Genomic DNA, 22,534 nt, shown 5'->3' on the forward strand with positions numbered 1-22,534 from the left:
CACAAATGACTGTAATTTTACCTCATTCTCAATTCCAGGGCTTTAAACCTGTGCTAACTCTGCTTTGTCCACTTCCCCACTCTTAATGCCTTGCAGACAGACAACACAATGAGCCTGGAGTTGGCAAATCCCACAGAAGTTATCAGCCTGTCCCTTAGCAAAGGAGTGTTGGAGTTTTCTTTTCAAAGCAATGCAAGGGTTCTGCGCATTCGCCTGAGCATCAGAGCCTGTGAGTGGCTCTCAGGGTCTCAGGTGAAGCGAGCAAAAAGGTATAATGTGCCATTAGGAGAAAGAACTACAAATCCTGTCCCCAGCTCTGCCCATCAGCTGAGCTGCACAGTACGCACTCTGCAGCCTCAAAAGCTAATCTTGCTTTGGATTAATCCTCCAACCAAGTTTTCTTGCTGCAGGATACTTTGTGCTTTTCACTGGGAACAGCAGCACAGCACAAATACTTCGTAATCGGCACACATCTCACTTGGGGTTTTGTTTGTAGTTTGAGACTTAGTTATTGTTTGTTACAGGTTTCTCCTGCACTGCAAGTGCAAACAGATGTGTTACCATGGGCCCAACTGGTGGCTGGGCAGGAAGGATTTGTACGGGAGAAAATAAAACCAGCAAGAAGAAAGTTGGCCTTACAACCAACACCTCCATTTGCAAAAGCCACTGCCAGAGAAATAAGATGTCCAAGTGCCTCTGCCTTGGCAGCTCAGCTTCAAGTGCTGCTACCCCTGCAGATGTCAGTGGGGTTGCAGACCGTGTCTTTTAAGATAGCCATATGCAAAACTCACATTTAGGAAACTAGTTTTGCCCTGATGCCAGTAACAGTACCAAGAGGTCAACCCAAATGCTAGACTCAAGCTAATAGTAGGTCCTGTTTCCAGGCTGAGAAGAGCAAGACAGCTGGGTGCAAAGAGCTATCCTCAGTGACCTTGAGCTAGGGAAGGCCTCTAGCATGCAAACTGTTCCCCATGGCAGTGAAGCTGTCAGTTAGTGCCTGTCAGGTTCAAGGCACCTGCAAACAAAGCCTGAGAGACTGGGTTTGCCATTTCTCATGTCTTGGGACTGGCAACTTCTATTACGACCAGAGATGGGCAGGTGGGATCTTGGTTTAACATCTGTTCAACAGCAGCACTTCAAAGAGGGCCCCCAGTCTCACCATTGCATTGTCAGCAACCAGAAAACACCCCTGCGCTGTTGAAGGGCTTCAGCCTCCAGCCTGCCTGCTCGGAGCTGAGCGAGTCCATCCTCCCGAATCTCCGATGATGCTCTGCTGCCAGTGTGACCGCAGCTCCAGAGCATGCTACTGGAAGCAGGAGAGACTACTTCAGAAATAAGAATTTGCTTCAATTTGCCTCCGGGATACAAGTCCCAGTGATGAAAAATTAACAGTTTGGCACCAGAAGTTGGGAATTGTCCAAGAGGCACCAAACCTGACAGCCTGCAGAGATCCTGTCCAGAAGCCCATGAACTACAGGCACTGGACACAGCAGAGCACTGGCCTTGGTGGACAGCAGAGTGACTGAGATGTTTTTGCGTCATAATGATCTCTAATTGCATTGGGGGTGAGCCAGTAAGTGTGAACATTTAAGGGCCCGTGGCCTTCCTAGCCAGAACGATTCAGCAACATAACAAGTAGTGTAATGCACTGTAGGTATTAAAAAGACATTCGTGCTACTAGAGGAAACCATTCCAAATAAAATGGGAAGATATTCTTTGCACTCAATCAGGAGCACTTACATTCAGAAGGATCTTTGAGCCCATGCATTTCTCTAAGCTTCCTTCCAACCCCAGTTTGACAAAACTGATGATCTTTGTTCCCCTGAAAAATCATACACCTTGGTTTGTCCTTGGCCTTGTGAAGGTTATTTTGAGTGTGTGTACTGAGAAACTTTTTTACAAAAAGTTTAGGTACAAGGCTTCTCAACGGCAGCTGGCAGACCCTGGCAAGCTTGCTGGTGGCCCACAGACATTTGTGTTGTCACCATTTGCTTGCTTTTCCTGGTTTCTAGCTTTTCCATATAAGCAATTGCTGTGGTTCCCATAAGGATATTATTGAATCGCAAATGGGTTACTCTAGAGTAAGTTTGGGAACGCCTGATGTACAAAATTCACAGAGAAGCTAATTAACACTGGGAATTCAGAAAGGAAGTTATGCTGTAAAAAAAAAAATCCAAGAAACGTAACAATTACAGACATTTTCTGCCATGAACCATTTCTCTTAGTTTTAAATCAAGCTTATAATCACTAGCTAACATGTTAAACTCAAAACTGGGAGTGGAAATAGAAGAATAACTTTTGTTTTTTGGAAAAACGTGTATGAAAAAGTTAAAAATAAAATTAAAAAAACCCTTAAAGTCTCCCTTCTTGATTTCTAAAGATACTGGTGTTCATAAAACACAGCTGCCCTGATAACATGCACCGTATGTCAAGAAGGCTGCAGACAAATGCCCTCAAGGTGTACAGTTATTCAAAGGAGCAAAGTCCAGTGCAGAACTGGTCTGTTCAATGTAGTCTGATTATCCATGGCAAGATGGCCCAGGGGACAAGAGGAAAGGTGGGGTGGAGGAGAAACAAAAGAAACTTCAAGTCACTTTAGATCTCAGCTGCCTGAAGACTTTAGAACATCAGCCTCCCATTGGTCTGCCCACTTGAAAACATTAGAAAGTCTGTCAAGTCCACACACTATCTATGGAAAGGAGCACGTTCCTGGCAGAGGGCTGTCTCTCTCACGTGCTCAGCTTTCCTTTCAAACTTAATTTTATATATATTTATATTTTTATATTATATATATATATATATATATATAGCTGCCCTGATAACATGCACCGTATGTCAAGAAGGCTGCAGACAAATGCCCTCAAGGTGTACAGTTATTCAAAGGAGCAAAGTCCAGTGCAGAACTGGTCTGTTCAATGTAGTCTGATTATCCATGGCAAGATGGCCCAGGGGACAAGAGGAAAGGTGGGGTGGAGGAGAAACAAAAGAAACTTCAAGTCACTTTAGATCTCAGCTGCCTGAAGACTTTAGAACATCAGCCTCCCATTGGTCTGCCCACTTGAAAACATTAGAAAGTCTGTCAAGTCCACACACTATCTATGGAAAGGAGCACGTTCCTGGCAGAGGGCTGTCTCTCTCACGTGCTCAGCTTTCCTTTCAAACTTAATTTTATATATATTTATATTTTTATATATATATATAAAAAAGCACTTGGTTTCCAGGGGCATTCATAATGAGGTCCACAGTGTTTAGAACTTAAAATTCTTTTTCTTTGTTTGGAACAGTGTTTTAAAGTTTTGTTTTAATTAAAAGACAGTCTTAAAGCATGTTGGACTTCAAAAACATGAGTTTGTTCATGTCTTCTGGACTGAGTAGCCGTCTCCTTTTGATTAAGAGAGCCTGCTCACACATATTTACACATTCGCTTCTGGCACCAACAGCAGGCACTGCTAAGAGCCAAAAGGCTAGCTTGGCTAGTTTTGTATGCTTTTGGGTAACACACGACCAGTACTGAAACAGGTCAGGGGTGGCCTGGAAGAGAGGTTCTTGCAAATAATCATAGACTTCATTTTTCCCGAACCAATCTTCTTCCTGAGCTGCTGTGGCTTCCCCTGCTGCCCGAGGCTTCTTGGTTGAAGGTTCAAATTCTGTTTCTTCTGCCCAGGACTCTTTCACCTCATTGATCAACTCACAGACCTTGCCAATGATCTCTTCGTGCTGGTATGGTGGGACGGGCCGCAGCTTTTGCTGAGGGTCTAAGATCATGGCTACCTTGTGTGCCGAATGAACTTTGAAGTTCTCCTTCAGCGCCTCCAAGAAGAGGTGGCAGAGTTTGCTGACTACGCCAGCATCGTTAGCTTTGGAAGTGAACAGTTTCTCCAGTTTGACGTAGGTGGGCAGTACCAGCTGCAAGGTGGGCCGGCTCTCGTTGCTCAACTCAATCACTGCCTGTTTCACCGGAGCCAAAATGGCTGCCAGGTTGCTGAGCAGGTGTTTGTTCAGGTTTTGGATGAGGTTCATCTTCTTGGCCCTGCTGTAGAACTCGCAGATCTGCTCGTAGCGCTCATGGACAAGCAGGAGGGAGTCGGTGACCGAGTTCCAGCAGGGTGGGGGAGAGGTCTCTTCCAGGGAGCCAAAGGTCTCCTTCGAGAGGCCCGTGGATCCTGCCAGATCTTCACAGACATTCAGGAGCTCGATCACTTCGTGCATATTGCGAGCCTGTAGTGTTCGCTTGTTCAGCACACTCTGCACCACCGAGTTCAAGGCACAGGCCGAACAGCGCAAGCACATGCCTGCCTTGGAAAACGCAGAGGAATTGACTTTGCAGTCTGTGACGTACACTGTCCTGATCTCCGACATCACAAACTCCGAGAGCACATTCTGTACCCAGTGGTGGATAAAATCACCATTATCTCGAATGTCTACACCCTTAATTCCCAGGACGTAACTCTTGATGTGGTTGCCTTCCACCTGATAAGCTGTCAGGATGTAGCAAGAATCGGGGCCGATGCTCTGGGAGTGGCAAGTGACACCGATGCCAAGGCATGCGTTGCTGCCCAGGGCACAGGTGACTTTCACCTTCACTTGGTTGTACATCCGAGGCAAATGCTTCAGAGCCAGTGTGTTGAAATTGCCAAGGATTTCGGTGACAGAGAAGGCACCATAGCGTGCTCCACTATCCACCAGGGTCTGTGCTAGCTTGATGAATTCCTTCCCGCTCACCACGCTCAGAGCCCCAAGGTCAGTGCACATCACCCTCAGGAGCCTCTCGGCAATGTTCTGCCGCTCCTTCTCTGGGATCACGCTGTTCCCTACAGAACCACTCGTGGATGCTGCAGTGAAATACAAGGAGGGAGAGAAAGCACCAGGTGAGAATTGCTCCTCTGCAGCAGGAGAGAGAAGGAAGTCACAAAACAATTCTGAGAGAGTCCCAAAGAGGTGGAACATGCCCAGATGATTGTAGAGGCATCTCCAACCCTGGATTTCTTTCCCCAAGGGTTTCTGGGCAGAGGAACCTCCAGGGACAGGCCTTGCTCTTGCTTAAGAGCAGCAAGGAGCTTATCTGTGTGCTTTCCCTGGTGTGGGGACCAAGACAGAGCACACACTATCTACTCACAATCCACTGCCTTAACCAATGGCACCTCTGTGCTGTTCACTGAGGAACTGCGTACATAAGTTATAATCATGTGTGCTGTTTGCTATCCATGTCTACAGGCTGGGGGTCACAGCTTAGCCCAGCTGGAAAGCTGGACTTCTTTCCATTTTTGTGATGTGAGCCTTTTCTTTGAGACAGTTATTTTAAGAGGAGTTGCTTCAGTAAAGCATACAACTTCTTCCACCATCTCAAACAGTGCTGAAGCCCAAATTTCCATTTCTTCCTCTGAACTCCAGCAACCTCACTTTTTGTGGCTGATTTCGGGCAACGTGAATGTCATTTTTGGCCATACCAGAACACAAAAGCACCATGGTTTCATATCACCCTTCCCCCAGGCTGCTCAGCTCAAGTGCTTTGGAACTGATTTCCCACAGGGCTGTATTTTACCTTTTCCCGTGGTGAAGCACAAGCTCATGGATGAGCTGGGGATAAAGCCAGATGCTGGCTGCCTGCCAGCAGAGGGAGTGACAGGCTATGCCTATGTCACACCATGATGACTGGATTAATTTTTTAACCCCAGGCCGGGAAGTCTGACTTTGGATCAGAAGTTAACTTTTCCCAGGAGTTCTCAAATGCATCTTCCTTACAAACCTTTCCTACCGCCTCCCCAGGGTTCCCAGTACTTTTTGGATACGAGCGCTCCTGTAATGGGAATGAATGCTCTGCTCTGCAGGATAGTACATAAATTACAGATGAAATCAAGTGCAGTTAGGCGAGGACAAGGGCCTTGTGCAATGCCCATCACTGCTGCACCCTCTCTGACAGTCACTTGTTCAAAGCGGACAGGTAAGCCTGGGACGGAAGAGCAAACACTGCTACGTACTATTGTTGGCGTTATTTCTTTGGAGCTGTGGTTTCCACTTTTCTTCAACAACAGCTAGAGGTGATCTGGGCTGGCTAGAGGCAATATTGTTCTCGTTGTCAGCTGTGGGCAAGAGACAGGGAGGTGTTAGAAGCACAAGGTAATAATGCTTAAGGCACAAAGAAGGGGAAACAGTACCCATCTGCTTAGCATTTATTTATGGTTCCCTTAACCAAGGGGACAACAATCTACTACGTTCTCTGTAGCTTTTAAGCAGTTTTCAGTGAGATAGCACAGTACTGTCAGAAACCTTGAAAACCGTCTTTGGACTTGCAACCTATCACCTCCCAAAATGTGGCTGAAATGACAATGGTTTTTTCTGTGCATCAGTGACATTGATGCCATCAGCACACCTTGAGAAATGTCTCCCAATCAACCGAAGCTGCACACCAGGAGGAATAGATGTTCTTTGTGCAGCCTGACTTGGACAATTTGCTTGCTTTCAAAATGAAAGCAGCTGTAACAAACATTTATCCTTCTTTTGCCGTACTGCCTCTTTCTGCACCGCAGGTGGCTTCCCTTTTCTTTACTGTTAAGTACTTTGTTTTTCAAGCTATGCTCAACTCCTCTGTATCTAAGGATCTTATTACAATCTTCATACATGGTTTCCTCCCACTATACAGAGGGGGCCAATCTCCTCTAGCGCTGCTCACTACTGTCTCAGACTGGAAACAAGAAGAAAAAAATCCCAAGTTTCTGGAGTGTGACCAAAGATGCCTCCCTATGGCTGCAAAGTTACCAACTGTCCTAGGGGTCTTTGTGTTCATGCTCCCATTTCTGCATATGTAACTGGGCTAAACAATTTGGCTGCCAATCTGATGGGATATTTCACAGAAATGCAGTCAAGATCACTAAATTCTGTATCGTATCCATGTTCTTTCCTCTCCTCTGTCCCAAGAACTTCTCCCCACACTCTAGAGGAAATTTTCTAGTTCTTAGTATGCTTCACTATGAAATTGTGCTCTGAAATAGACTGTGAAGCAACAATAAAGTGCACAATGAAGAGAGGTAGAAGAGGAAGGAGAAAGATGGAGAGACTGATGACCAGGCTGAACAGAAGGATGGAATTAAAAACAAAGAAGACAAAACAGGTCCTTTACCCATCACAGCTAGACTCATCTCACCTATTTTGGACATCTCTGTTAGACACACCTCTCTTTGAAGTGTCCCCTTGGGGCTCCTTTTACACTCAGTGGTGCAAAACAGGCTTAAGAGTGTGATTCATTCACCCAGGCAGAACTAGATGCCTCTTGTAGTAGAAGATCCATCATGCTCTGAACTCACCTGGAGTCAATGACTTCTCCTCCACTGATTATAAAGGGAGTCCAAGTTGACCAGCTCAAGTGGCAGTATCTATCGCCTAGGCACACCAGCATGCAGTGAAACGAATCCTGCCCCAGCACTCCAGACAGCAGAGCACAAATTACAGGAATGCCTTATTAAGGCACACACAGGCGCTTTGCTCTGCAGCCCAGGTTGATCTGGTGCTGGGCAGAGCAGTGGGCTGCCCATCAGAACAAACAGGAGAGGGCAAAATTGCTCTCCTTCATGTGTGGCAATGACCTGGGAGAGAAGGGAGACCAGCAAGAATCTAGAGACAAGCAATGATGTGATGAAACTCCAGTGCCCTCTTCCATACAAGCAAATCCTTTCAAATTTGAGCAGCTCTGCATGTTAACTGCTGAGGCATTCACAAACCTTGCTGATGAACAGCCACAGATTGCACAGTTACTATTAGGTCTGGGCACTGCACTGGCCACAGACTGGATCAAAACCTAAGAGTAATCCAGGATATGACAGAACCAGGGTAGACTCTGGGACTGCCTCGAGGACTCTGTGTGCCCAGGGAATTCACTGGTCGTGGTTGGTACCTGGGGAGCACTGCCATGCTCAGGACTGCAGCCAGAGGTCGGTCTTTGCAGGTGTGGAAGAGACATGAAGAGCAGGAGGTGCTCCAGTGGATGCCACTGATCAGATATGACGTATCACTTTTCCCCCAGCATTTGCCTAGACCAATTGCTCTTGAGCTAATGCCACCACTGTCCTCAACTCCAAACATCTGTGGGTAGGCAAAGGAAACTGCTGGATGTTGCCTACTAACTTTATTGATGGTTCAGGCCTTCCTTGTCTTGGTGAGGGGCGGGGGGGGGGGGAAAGACCAATTGCTCTTGAGCTAATGCCACCACTGTCCTCAACTCCAAACATCTGTGGGTAGGCAAAGGAAACTGCTGGATGTTGCCTACTAACTTTATTGATGTGGTTCAGGCTCCTTGTCGTGGTGAGGGGCGGGTGGGGGGGAAAATGCTCTATATTTCATCCCCCCAACTCTTATCTATTTAATAATAATAGGGGATTTATTATGTACAAATATCCGCTGGTATTCAACATGGCATTAATGAGATTTGTGCATTTCAGCCTCATCTTCCTTATCAGGCAGTCTGTGAACTACACAGATCATGGTTCTTTAATTTCTCTTCATGCTTCCAATCCTTTAATCCAGGTTCAGCCTAGTCGTCCTTTTATTTTTTTAGCTCTAGATTGTAGGAAGGGCATTATATGGTAGCACCCGACCTGAACAAAGTACTCTAAAGGGAGTCAAAGCTGTATATTGTACAGTGTAATTACAGAACAAATTCCTTTGCCTGGTGTTCTGCTGTTCTATTTCTGCTTTTCAGCCTCCAATTTACATTCTAATTGCTTCTTCTCATTGTGTAGCTGCTTTATGGAGCTATAATCTCCCCTTAGTACCTTCTAGCCTCCAGGCTCAGCCCTCTGAATGACTCAAGAGCCAGTATGTTCCTCCTTCTGCTCCTTGAGGCCAGCAGTACGTTCCCTGTCTTCAGTCACTTGTGAGAGGGGCTCAGTGGATGCATCACATTTAGTTGGAAGAGATTAGCCCTTTGCATCAGAGACGATAAGCCAAACTGGACTCCTGAACACATTAACTGAGGGAGTATTTGACCCATATGGGCTTCTTGTATCTCTGCATCCCCATAATGAAACATTCCTTGAGCCAGGCATATGGACTGGTATAAATGGCTGCTATGCCAGTGTCCCCAGTATGTGGATTCTATGCCCCTGGTTCTGCTGACTACTGTACAGCCTCTGCACCCCCAGACTTCAGAGATGTTGTGCCGATGCTGTTTCTTGGATATGGAAATCCCCAAGCTCTGATAGGCTAAAAGGCAACAAACTGTGACCAGAGTAACTGCAAGTCCTGTGTAATCTCCACTGTTGCTCTGCTTAAGTACAATATCCAGAACCGGACACCCACCAAAGCTGTCTGTAGCTTTCACATCTCTTCATTTTGTTTTGCCCTCATCCCACAGTAGCAAACACTGCGCCGCTCGCCCCCAGCTGCACAGATCTGGAGGAAAGGCTGCTGTTCCCTCCAGAGGAAGAGGCATGAGCACAGGACTGACAAGCACCATGCACAGAGATGCCACAGCAAGGGACAGCTGCTTTCACAGGGGGCAATCTTGGTGATGCCTGCAGAAAGCACTTAAAGAAGACACGGACAAGCTTGCTCTCACTGTACCAGTGAGACATCTGGGGGGAAGCAGCCAAGCAGAAGATACTGACTTACAAACAGAGCAGGGAGAGATGAGAAAATACAGTTTAACAGGAGTAATCCTGAGTTGGAGATAGGGGATCTCTGCTGACATTACATGAGTCAGATCACCGATACCTGCTCCCTCCAGCCCTGTTCTGTGTCCAAAGTAACCCAGGTGAACAAGCCCAGAGGCCATGCGTCATTTGTAAAGAAGAGAGAAGGAAGAAGCTGCAGTGACAGCACTAGCTTAAAATTTTCAACAGCTCACACCTTGCCAGTGAATTGCCATTCTCCCCTTTGACACCTTAGCCTTGGTCCCTCTTTTGCAGCTCCTCTACTCAGTGTCACCAAGAGCTGTAACTCAAAACGCTGCATTTCAATACCAGAGACCAGAACAAGGAACAGGATGGTCAGGATGCAGCTTGGAGGCAAGCAGAAATTGCTATCAACAAACAGCAAGAACAGACCCCAACACCGTGGAGTGACGGCAGCCACTACCCTGAGCAGAGCTTCACTGCTCCTTGGTGTAACATGAAGTCCAATTACTCCACACTAACCAGCTTATGCTCCAACAGAAAATAACATTGACAAAACTCATACCATCTTATAACAAATCACCCTAAATGTCTATTCATAACATTAAAAAGATGATAAATAAAGTAGCTGCTGAACAACACATAAAGCCTGCACTAAGATTCGCCAATGAGAACTGAACTGGAACTGAGGAGCCACATGGATGAAGAACTCAAGGGACACTCACTAAAATTAGGACTAAAACTAAAACACAGAAAAAGATAAGAACTTTGATTAGAATTACTGTTACAGAACGGAAAATATGCTTTTCCTCAAGCCACCTGTCCTTCCATGCCACTCTACTCAGGGCTTACCTTTAAAGTGAGGGCAAATGCAAGCACTGAACGTGTATCTCAACAGAGCAGCTGTCTGTTGGAGAACACAGGTCTGTCAAAGGTGAATTAATTTGTAAACCTGTGTTAATTCATTGAATTTTCATTCAAGAGGAAAAAAAAGAAAAAAATTCTGCCAATATAAAAAAAATCCTATTTCTGCATTTTTAAATATTGTGAATGCTGTCTTTGAAACAGCTTTGGCTTTGAAATTTTAAAATCGTCTCTTATGTATTGATAGAAAACAAAAAAGGCGGCTTAGAAACAAAGTAGTGGAACTACTCCTCAGAATTTTCTTTTGTAGATAGCTGAGAAGGAAATTAACAACTGATGAAATGGCAAATTCTTCTTCTGAGAACACATTTCAGTCCTTTGCAGAACTCCAGGAGACACAAGTACAGAAAAGGACTTGTGTAGGCAAAGGCTCTGCTGCCCTGCAAGCATTTTTGCTTTGATTGCTTCAATGAGAACTACCCTTTTTGCAGGAGGAGGGATTTAATCTGCTGTAGGAGTGACCCATTAATGCTTGCGCAATGAGCATTCCCTAGATACCTTTGGATAAAGGGAATGAGTAGTTTGATGTGCTCTGTGCTAGCATGGCACGTTTCCTCTCTTCCTATGGAAAGGAGTAATGTTTATGATATACCCTGAGCCTTGCATTGTTGCAGCCACTGCTATGTGCTTCAGCCTTTGAGTATCTTTTTTGCTGCAGGTGAAATTACTGGGGCTTTGGAAACCGTGAGCACAGAAAGCTCTATTGACACACAACGGGGTCAACATCAGGCATCAGCGCAGAATTTAATTCTCCGCTTTAAGCGAGTCGAAGTGCCCAGCTTACCTGCATGGGACTGCATGTGCTCCAGGAGATTGTTATAAAACTGGAACTGGATTCCACAAGCTCCACAGGTGTAAGGCTCTGTTTGGGAGAAATCAGTTCAGAAGAATTATACAGAGTATGCAGGGAAGCAGCACACGTGCATACTTCAGTTTGTACAGTAGCAGGGCAGCGCCTTAGGGCCCGGTCCTTGTCACCTCAGCCCATGTGTGCACGTCACAGCAGCTCTGTAGATCTGAACCCGCAGGGCTCGGGCTGTGATTTGGGAAAGCACTAGGGCATGTCACTGCTTCCTGGGTTGGGGTCAGGCATTTATCCACGTGCTTCACTTTACTGCCACGAGAAGACCTAGGATGGCAGAGGGACAGCTCGTGCACTGAAGCGAAGCACCTGCGTGTGTGTGTGTGTGTGTGATCTCAGTGAATCTGCACAAAGATTTGAGAGGCTACACGCTGACTGGGGTTTACGAGCTCATGCCTGCTGCAGGCTGTTTTAAGCTTATCCTTGTTCTTTTTAAGCCTGAAAGCAAAGCATGGTGAATTAATTTTACATCCAGTTCTGTCAAATTCCAGTCTCTGCTGCCTTTCCTGAGTAAGACAAGGAGCATCGGGTTGTGAAAAATCCTGTTGCTCAGAAGTTGGGGCATGGAGAAGTGCCATGGGGGAACTCAGCTTGGTTTTTCTGTGGCTGTCAACAAGTGCAGCGAGACTGGGGAATGGTGAGTGCCACTGGGCTCGGCGACAGCAAGTCACCGGGGTTAAGCAGAGGTGGAGGGGAAGAAGCACAGAAATCAGAGCTGTGCCAGAAGGCAGAGAGCAGAGCAGGAGAGCCATGTTGCCAGAGTAATATGGATAAGCTGGAGTCAGGAAAGAGCTGGGTGCAGAGCTCCCTCATGAGCTGAAAGATACATTTAGTTCTCTTCTAACAAGTATGTTGAAAGTGCATTTTTTCCACTGAATTAATCTAACAGCAAATGTTTGCAGTTGCTCGTTTAAACAGTATTAGTTGAGTGCATTAGTTAACAGATGTAATATCAAACTACAGTGGCTGAAATATGTTAACATTGCAGTTTGCTTCTATACCTCCAGATATACTAGCACCCTGCCACCATTTATGCTGTGGCATTTTGTTTTCTAACAGCAGAATGGACAAATGCAACCATTTGGTATATAAACAACTTCGCATATAAATGCCTGGCACACACACAGAGCAAGGTCTATTGCTACAATATACCAGAAATCTGTATCTACATTTGAAGGGAAAAACATATTCTGCATCAATGAAACTTAAGAAATCTACTGCACATAAGCAAGAGCACCAGCATCCAGGATGGAAGGACCAAAATACTGGAAAGCCCAAGCCTGACTTGGCTATAATCTTTAAGATGTCTATCTCAGGTAGCAAAACCCAGAATTCATCAGATGGCTACAGGAAGCTGCGAGGAAAAACGTAAAAGAGACCATAAGTGGTTTGCATAAGCTGTACTTATACGCCGTAAGGTTAAACAACCTGCTGTGCCTTTCCCACAGAACCTACAACCCTCTAAAAAGATGGAGCCAGCTCCATCTGGAGGAGCTGTGCTCAACGCCGTATTTAACTTACTGTATTTTCTTGTGATGCTACTCCTGTGTTTTGCTGTAGTGAGGAAGTTTGGAAATACTGTACTTAAGTAACTGTGCTTGTGAAAAAAAGGGAAGATTTTGGCAGCTGAGTGGCACACTTAGGAATTTCAGGACTGGGAGAATTAACATGGACTGGCTGTTTCTGTTGAAATCATCAGTTGTGAAATAGTCAGTTGTGGTAAAATGCCACAAGAAGTACAATGTAATCTAATTGTTTAGACTCCTTTTGTAATTATCAGAGAGGAGAAGACCCCACATGGGTGCAAACCATCCCTGTTAGATACATATTTCAATGTCAGATGACTCGTGTTACAGATGCTCCTATTTGCCTCTACTGCTTATGTAGCCTAGACTGCTCAGATGGAAATGTCTGAAACTAAGTGGGTTGACTCCCCCTTCAAGTGTCAAAATTAACATTTGATTAATCTAATGAAAGAAGTCACACTTTGAAGAGCCTGCTGAATGTTGCTGACAGGTTCCTGGCTGGGTCAGAAGAGCTCCGGTGCTGCAGCCAGGGCAGCTTACAAAGCTACCACCCCTGCTCTTTGCCCCATTGCTTTGCTGGAGCCCCTTCCCAGAGGGGGAAGAACAGAACATGCTGTACATCTCAGGTGCTTCAGAAAGTCTGAAATTTAGAGATGTCACACCGCGGTTCCCTGGGACACTTTCAGGTCTCCGTGTGCCATTTAAACATAAGCAAGCACATGCATTCCCTTCTGCCAATCTCTGCCTGTAGTAACCTTGGCCAGAGAAAGTGGTGGCAGAGCAATCCAACCTTCACTGCTGCAGTCCAAGGACTCTTCTCTGCTCCCAGACAAGGAAACAAACTCCACAATTTCCCTAGAAGCAGGTTTCCAAGTAGCCACCAGAACAACTCTTCCCCTAAGCTCAGTTACAGGGCGCCTCACTGGGAAGCAAATCACTCACATACATCCAGCACCCTCCAAGCAGCACATTTCTCACATTCATTTTTCTCTCCTGTTTCACTACATCCTCACATTTCCTTCTCAGCTTATTTTGTTTCACTGAGGTGCTTTACCTTCCTCCTGTTATATTCTCAGCTATTTTATCACCATAAAGCTGTGTTGTCTTTCTTCACAGGTCCTCTCATGACTGCTCCAATCAACAAACCTCTCCTTTCCCTCTCGGCTTTGCTGGTGGCGGTACAAGGAAAGCTGTGGGCAGCATTTGTGCTACCCACACCAACCCCCCCCCAAGAACACCTGTGCTCCCCAATAGCCCCAATTGTTCTGGGTGGCCAAGACAGGCCTTATGAATGGGCAAAGCAGGAAGAGTGGCTGTGCAGTCAGCTCAGAAACAGCTCAGACACTTCCAACCTACAGCAGGACTGCCCAGACAGCCTGTCTCACGCTGCTGGAAACCTTCTCAAACCCTTCACTGCTTCTCAGGAACCAATTCCTCTTGCTGCTCCACATCTGAGGGGGTGGGAGTTCTGGCAGGAGCAACAGTAACCCCTTTCGATGAGAAAAAAACAGCCATTTACCCCACGTGCTCAGACAGGCTCCTGGCTCTCACTTGGGCCCATGGGCCTCTTAGCAATGCCAGGTGCTGTGAACTTTCTAGCTCTGTTCCCTTGGCGTGGGCTGGGGAGGAGGGTGCTCTGCTTTCTCCAAGCTTCCTCTATTTGCATTCCCCTGGGCAGATGCTAAACACATGCTGGTGCCAGCTGGTCTCTTGCTGTCTACTTGGCTTGCTCAGGCTGTGGGTTGGGACTCCAGTTCACACCTGTAACCACAGCTCCTGGAGCCCTGAGCCCTCCCGGGCTGGTGCAGGACGTGGGCTACATCATCCCAAGACCCCACCAATTCCCAATGGGCACACAGGGCCCTCACAATCTTCCTTCACACTTGTATCTCAAGGGAGTGGAGGATAAATTCACCAGGCTGCATGAGAAGGTTTCCCTTCCTCTCCTTGTTTCCACAGTTCACTCCCAGTAACCACTGCTCAACCTAAAGCAGCTGGGTGATGGGAAGGGAGGGTGTGAAAACAGCCCAAAGCTCACCTTACATAGCCAGGAAAGGTGGAAGGATACAGGCAGAGAGCTCACTGAGGCTGCCTTCAGAGCACTCCCCCTTTACAGTCTGAAATCCTGAGCTTTGGTTGCTCTTGCTTTGTTGGCCAGGCTGCGACCCAGGCACAAGGTCCTGCAGTTTGCATGTAGCAGACTGTGGCCTCTCTACTACTGACTGCCACTAGTGCATCCTACAAAAACTTCACATTAACAAATAAGCCATTAAAATCCTGCAACGCTCAACTCTAAACCTGTAGCCCAGCATTCTCACACTTCGCTAAATGTCTCAGAAGATGAAATGCCAGGCTGCTATCATTCCTCCACCCACCTCCAGAAAGCAAGCTTTTCACATAGCCAAGACCAGAGCCGTGAAGCTGGGGCAGCAGTCAGAGATGATGCATTTTCTGCAGGCCTTGTGATACATCTCAAGCTCTCCCATGCATTCATATTCAGCCACAGCTACGATGCACTTTCCTGCAGTAGCAGGAAAAGCTAGAGAGCCTGTGCAGCAACAGGGAAATGGCTCTGCCTGACCCCTGACACATGCTGCTGGGCAGGGAGCCTTGGAAAGCAAGGCTCTGGGCATCTCCTATTCTCCGTGTTCTGCCACATGGCTGCACGCAAGAGGCTTTGTTGCAGAAGGGTGGAAACAGGCTCTGAGCCTTCACAGAAGGATAAGAAATCATGAAGTGGACCCTCAGAGAGTTCAGGTTGCTACATTAGCCCCACTGTCTCTCTGGCTCTGTGTTGTTGCTGTACGTTCAGAAGCCTTCTGCAATCCTGTAGCCTAAATTTGGCAGCACAAAGTCTGTGCATGAAATGGCAAATGTTGCGTGGGCCAGACCTGTCCGCACAGCATCAGAGAAGGCAGGGAGAGAGTACAACATTTAGTGTATGACAGGCGACTGGCTGCACAGCGCCTACGCCAGTCCCCTGCTATCTGTCCACCCACTGTCATCGCCCACCTCCTTCTCCGATCCCTCTTTCCTCACTGTCTGTCCCCTTCCACTCAGAGCTTGTCGCACAGACCCAGCAGGTTTATCTTTTGAGCCATGCTAGCTGTCGCTGTGCTACCCGCTCCTTCCACTGCCTGCCGTGCAGAGGAGCAGACCCCAGCACTCGGAGATGGCCGTCTCTGAAGTGACAGTGCTATCCTCTCTCCAGCAACTTGCGGATCGCACTGTGCTGAGCCAGGATCCTGACTCTGTATGGCTCTTCTGAGGCAAAATATTTGAAAATTTGGAAGGAGAAGGAAATCACTCTGACCATGTCCTGCCTGCCAACAGAAAAGGGCTACTCTACAGTTAGCCGATCTCAGTGGAGTCTGACTCTCATTCCTGAGCTTTCCCACAACGTAGAGGGGTTGCATAGCGGAGAGCACAAACAAATCCACTGCAAGTAAGCAGTGCCGTTGGAACTGCAAACACCCATCCCAGGGCACTTCCAGCAGCCTCTTGCAAGCTCAGTGTGAAATTCAAGCATTGCAGCATCCCCAAGCAATGTCATTTCATTCTCCTATCAAGCACCGAAGAGCTTTCCCCCCTGAAGAGACATTCTGTGGTGCACTGGGTGTTGGCTGCTGAGCACAAAGCACTCCTTCTCCCCAAAAGCATCCTTCCCCAGAAAAACCAACCTGCTTTGCGAGCCAGGTCCCTCTCTGCTCTGAACAAGACATGCTATCATGTCACCCTTACTGGTTGCCCAGGATCTCTCTGAAAACACCTTTACAGAAACCTAAAGCACCAGCAGCTGCTGAAGCCTCTTCAGCCTCTTGAGCCACACAGAACTAACATTCACAGTTGGTTGCACAATTTAAAACATCTTTCCCCAGGGCTATTATTAGACACTTTTATTAGTGCTTTATATATACCCAGTGAACAAGGCTCCAGAGTAAGGCAGCAGGCTATATAAGCCAAGACAGAAAAAAAACAGCATTTGGTCTTAGGTTAAATAAATCACTCTAATTCCCATGTTAACTCTCATTGCCACATCTAAGCCAGAGAAAATAGCAGAGCCTGGTTTGAGGCCAGGAGTGAACATTAGTTGAGAGCTTTTAACAGAAAGTTTCAACAGAAAACGCCCCAAGCTGCTTGTGCATGAGCGAAACCCAGCAGCCAGCTCAACGACTGATGGCGGCGCAGGGAGCAGACCCCCAGGCAGCTCTCTCCTCAACAGAAAGGACACACATTTCAACACTTCTGTCCACATTTTGATGAAAAACAAATGCAGAAGAACTGTAAGGGAAACTTCTCAGCATTTTTTGCCCAATGTTTCCGTTGGCTTTAGCTTTAGTAACAGTATAACTGCATCTTCCCATACCTTTGACACAAACCGATGAAACAATACATTCGACTCAGCAGCAGTCTCCTAGAAAAACACCATCACACACCAAAATAAGTGGAAGTTTCTTGAAAACAGGACTTCTTTCACTTCCACCCATCTCAGACAATAAATGAGGTGCTACATAAGGAGGTGCTATAAAGCATGCTTTAAAAAGGGGAGTACTGAACACATCACGGTTGTCGAATTTGTTGGCACTAATTTGGTTTCTCTCCCAACGTGAACTCTCATGTTCTGAATAAAGCTCTCACTTCTTTCTCAGATTTGTAAGTGGAGAAAGAACAGGCGTCCTCTGCCACTGTGGCCATGCTCAGAGTGCAGCACTCAGGGCTGTCCTACGCTAAGGGACAGCAGTCCTGGATTACGAGGTTGGCGCAGACAGTATCACTCCTAAAATCCAGACGCAAGCCAAGCAGTAACCAAACACACTGTATGTCAAAAGAAGAAGATCCACCTGTTGAAATCATCAAGGACACGGGGCAGAATCTTGAGCAGAGACCACCTGCGTCCACCCATCCCAAACCTGCTCTCCTTCCCCTCCTGCTTGCTCACCACCATATCCTGGGCTCCCATTTCCCATCTGTGCTCTCAGGACAAAGGGAGTTGTCTCTGCAAAGGTGTTTAGTGAGCTGAGCCATGAAGATAAGTTTTCCTGCGCATAAATGTAACTTGAACGTGGATTCATTTTCAGGCTTCAAACCTTGGTCTCTCAGAACACATATTATTGGTATATTTCACAAAACTTAACTCCCAGAAGGCTGTAAATGAGTCTAAATGGTCTAGCAGCCACATACTGCACAGAAACACCCTGAGGGATTTCTGTTGCATTTAAATCTGAAACCAGAGCCACAGAAGTGAGGCATTTTGTTTTTCACACCTGGACTCATAATAAAAAAACATTTATTCATGAAAAATGCTAAGAGGGCAGGCCAGCACGGCTGCAGGGTGGAAGTCCCCGCCTTTGCGCACCACAGACACCCATCACACTTACTTTGTAAAAGCGGGAAAGGATTTGAAATCAGGGGACTTGCGGTTTCTGCAAAAAAGAAAGAGATTTAAATATTGAGATTGGCAGAGACCCCGCTGCATGCTACACAGCTCTGCCTATCTGCTCACTGATCCTTATCCTTACTCCGCACTTCCAGCTTTAACTGTGGCAGGATGGGGGTCTCCGTTTACCGCAAATTATGGCATGTCCAGCTGTGAATTTTCTCTCTCAGTGTCTTGCTAAGTTTCTCATGGCTAGGAATCTGTGTCTTTCCTTCCCATTTTGCAATGTTCAGAGATTTTAACATACACCCTATGCCACAGTAATGGAAACAGTCAAATGGGGAGGGCCAGCAGAAGAAAAGCTAAGGCGCAAGAAACCCTTTACAAATGCTTTTTTTGGGGCTGCAGATGCAAATTCCCAGATTCACTGTGCAGCTTCCTCAGACTGAAGCTGGGAAGGTAAACCAGGGTGTTTTAGCCACACTGGATGGTATGCCAAAGGAGAGAGTTCCTAAGAAGTGCACGTTTCTTCAGGCTGAGAATACACATTTTCTGTCAAGCACACCTTGCAGATTGCCTCTCTTTAAGGTGTGACTGAAAGGAATGGAAGCCCTGGATGCTCAGCGAGCCTTTGGTCAACCAGGGGCAGTCTGCATCCACCCCACGGTGCACTGGAGCAGAAGCAGTGATTCTCAGCACCTCAGACCCTGTGCAGTTTCCTACAGTTTCCAGGTGAGGTCCTTTAGCGTCAAACCCCTGCAGAGGGGAAGAAACCATTAGTGTTAAATATTCAGTGATCGATTCAGGGCATTTACAGAATGGTCCCAGGTCCAAAGTTATGAATTGACACATCAGTGAATGACGCTCTCAGGGCTGACAGACTTGGATTGGTTTGCTTGGAAGGAAAACTTAAGTCATTAACCGCATAGGTCAAGCAGAGCGAGCCTTCGTGCTAAATATTTCAACATGATGAGGACCTGAGCTGTTGAAGAGGGCTTCAGCTGCCAGGACCAGCCAGTAAGGAATGAAGATGAAGGCATGGATGATGCTTGGCAAAGACATGAATAGACAGTGCTATGGAAAGGGTATGCATGGAAGGCACCAGCTGGATACAGAACGCTGCTGATCACTTAACACATTTCTATTACCCAATGTTGCACTAAGAGTGCTGTTTGCAGCTGAGGTCTCTATCTGGAGGAAGATCTTCACTGAAACAGGTTCCTAATCTGGTCCTACTGAGCAGCTGAACAGGGCAGGCTCCTCTAGGTACCATTCTTTCACTATCTGTGCTCTCTGCTTCTGCTTTGGGAAGCATTGTACTTATTCAGTGAACACATAGATGCTCACTGGACCATCCCATGGCTTCAGGCTTTAAAGGGCTCTTTCAGCATCCCACAGGCAAGAAAGCTTTTGCAGGCCAGAGCCCAACATTTTACCATCCCCCCAGAAGTCAACTTGATCTGGAAGAGGCACACAGCAGTGGCATACACCACTTAATACACCACAATGAATTTTCAACATACTCTCTGGCTGCCTTCCAGCCAGAAGTGCTAACGTAGTCTCCTCGTTATGCTTGACTTCCTATACACATGAAAACCATTGTCAGTCTGCAACAGGAGTTCAGGCCACTTGCTAAACATTGCTACTACGGTATTTTAAGTGAAGAAAGACTGTTGGGATTTTCTGGTCTTTATATTATGGGCCATTTTGTTATGCATGCACTGTAATGTCCCTGCCTCAGCACAGTCAGTTCCACTAAAGCCAACTACTCAGAGAACAGTCATGGAAGTGTCATAGTTTGAGTGATTAATAATTTGGCTTGCTTTAGGGATTTGCTAATCTTTCACTCCACAGATTCTCTAGGCAAAACTGAAGCAGGAATTCACCTTTTTCTGCCCATATATCAGTCTATCAGTGACCCTTTTTGCCATGTCCTGTCCAGCCCCAGCCCGCCACAGTATCTGTGCTTGAAGACTGCAATTCACAGCTCCTATCACTGGCTGTTTGTTCCGAATTTTGCTGACTGCTCACACTCTTGCCTCAATGTCTTTCATATGTATTGTCTCAATGTCCTTCCTGGTGTCCCAGAGCTCCTGAGCAATTGGCAGGATTTCACCCACAGAGACTTGCTGCTGAGTGATTATTTCAACCCAGATATCTTTCTTCCTGTCTACAAGTTGCCTGTTCAACACGACAAGTCTGAAACAACTTAAATAAACATGGCACCAGAAATAAACAGTTCATTCCTGGAAACCTCAATTCCACGCAGATGCCCGGTGGACACAGCAACTCGTATTTATGCGACGGAGCAAAGTGACACTTTATTAACTGAAGCCTCTCCCTATGTTACTCTTCTTCTAATGGCAAGAACTGCACTCAGATGGTAATCCTTCATCTGGGCACATCATTTTTAGGCTGCTTTGAAAAATGCAGCTCTATGCACGTGTGTTGCCCCTTGGTCAGCATTACCGGTGCTCTGCACAGCTCAGTTATGACAATGTGGGAGCTCACATAATGACAACCTCCCCCCTTTCCTCACTCCTCAAACTTGGTCATTAGCAGGCTTGGATCTCCCAGCTCAACGGAAAGGCAGCAGTAGCAGGCTTGTACCATTTGCAAAGCAACCAATAGATGAGAAAGAGATTTACCAAAAGATGAATCACGTGAATGAGATTTGTATTTTGTGCTTCGGTCCAGCTGACATAACCTGCAAGACAGTTGGGTGCATCTCAGGAGGCAGAGGCGGAGGGGGCTGGCTGTGCTAACATCAGACTGTAATCAACAATCAAGAATTATTATGCCCCAAGCATTAAAGCTGTATTCACCCACCAAAAATCCTAGCCTAAAAGTCATGTCTTCCCAGAAGAAATCCAACCAGATTTGGATGTGCTATATCATCACCGGACTACAGAGAAAGAGCAGAAGAGGATGTATGGCCAACAACAGAGAAGGAGGAAGATCCCAATGTTTGTAACACACCTAGCTGACTGCTCCCATATGTGCACCATGACCACCTGCACTTTCAGTGCAAACCAGCTTTTTTGGACTAGCTGGCAGTTTGAGGACTTGAACATCCTTACTCTGTAGCGAGATCATCCATCCATGCAAGTCTCATGAACACACAGTAATGCTGACAACAGTCTCAACATAACGATGCAATTTGCTTCATCGCAGAAGTTTGGCAGTAGCCACAGCTGGCTGTCTCAGTCTGGCCCTCCATTCGGGTGCACTACGAGACCTGGCACCGTAAGGGCAAGAGTAGGGACTGAATTCCTGTTACTGCAACAGAAGTTGCATGGGGGACTGAAGCAGACATCACGTCTGCTCCCATCGCCACTAAACAAAGCTTCAGAAGAGATTTATATCACGAGTTTAACGCTGATTTGCACTCTGCCTTTTTGCTGCCTTCCATAAAACTAAAGGTTAATTCTGCTCAGTTGCTAAGCAAGAAAGACATACTACCTCTTTCTGTTTAAGAGACTATCCTGTTTAACATACACTAAAAATACTGTGGCGAATGAGACATTTCTAATTATCCTTCTGCTTGAAATAGTTCCATGCTACAACTGGATGGGAATTAGGATCCATAATATATTGTAGGGTGCTGCTTATCTACATTTTCACTAGCTATATTTAACTATCTATCTTAAGTGTGCTGCATATGTAGGAAAATGAAGTGCACTACTGAAAAATGTTTTGCATTTAGAACTGATTCACTAAAAAGAAATACAGTATGTTAAGATCAGGAAACGACAGACTAACAAGTCTGCAATTTCTGAAAATTCCACTAAGCGCATGTTTAAAATTCAGTCCTCTGTCCTTTAAATTTTGAGAACTAGCACTTCTCAGTCTTTTCCAAAAATTTTTACTTCTGAATTGAAAGGAGGAAATTAACTTTTTTTTGGTCTCAGTCTCACCTCAGCCTGGCATGAACTGATTGCCCCTCTACTCAGCCTGAAATAAATGCTGCTGGAAAGAAAAGCTTCCCCATGTAAATATGAATAAAAGCACTGACATTTTAAAAACTGTAAATGCTAAAATTTGTTCCACTGGAACTTATGACATTAATAGTTACCTAATGCAGAAGATGAAATTGAGACATATTTATACAGCTTAAATCAACCTTGAAAGTTAAAAATATTTCCCAATTCCCTACATAATTTTAAATGTTGTCTTTCACATTCATAACATCTAGCAAGTTTAGACATCAATAAATACTGTCAATTTCAATTAGTTTTTT

At 46.1% G+C, this 22,534-nt stretch overlaps 1 protein-coding gene across 1 annotated transcript in view; it reads right to left on the bottom strand.

The window, feature by feature from the left end:
- Positions 1-2,812: 2,812 nt before the first annotated feature.
- Positions 2,813-22,534, bottom strand: part of ZNF618 (zinc finger protein 618) — a gene marked incomplete at its 5' end in the record, with an annotated part of 90,386 nt that continues 70,664 nt past the window's right edge. The window contains 4 exons of the mRNA XM_009283450.2: positions 2,813-4,832; positions 5,979-6,080; positions 11,314-11,391; positions 18,296-18,340. Coding sequence (XP_009281725.2) covers positions 3,319-4,832; positions 5,979-6,080; positions 11,314-11,391; positions 18,296-18,340 — 1,739 coding nt within the window. The remainder of the gene's footprint in view (positions 4,833-5,978; positions 6,081-11,313; positions 11,392-18,295; positions 18,341-22,534) is intronic.

Source organism: Aptenodytes forsteri, unplaced genomic scaffold (genome assembly GCF_000699145.1).
Source record: "Aptenodytes forsteri isolate BGI_AS27 unplaced genomic scaffold, ASM69914v1 Scaffold534, whole genome shotgun sequence".
Taxonomy (NCBI): domain Eukaryota; kingdom Metazoa; phylum Chordata; class Aves; order Sphenisciformes; family Spheniscidae; genus Aptenodytes; species Aptenodytes forsteri.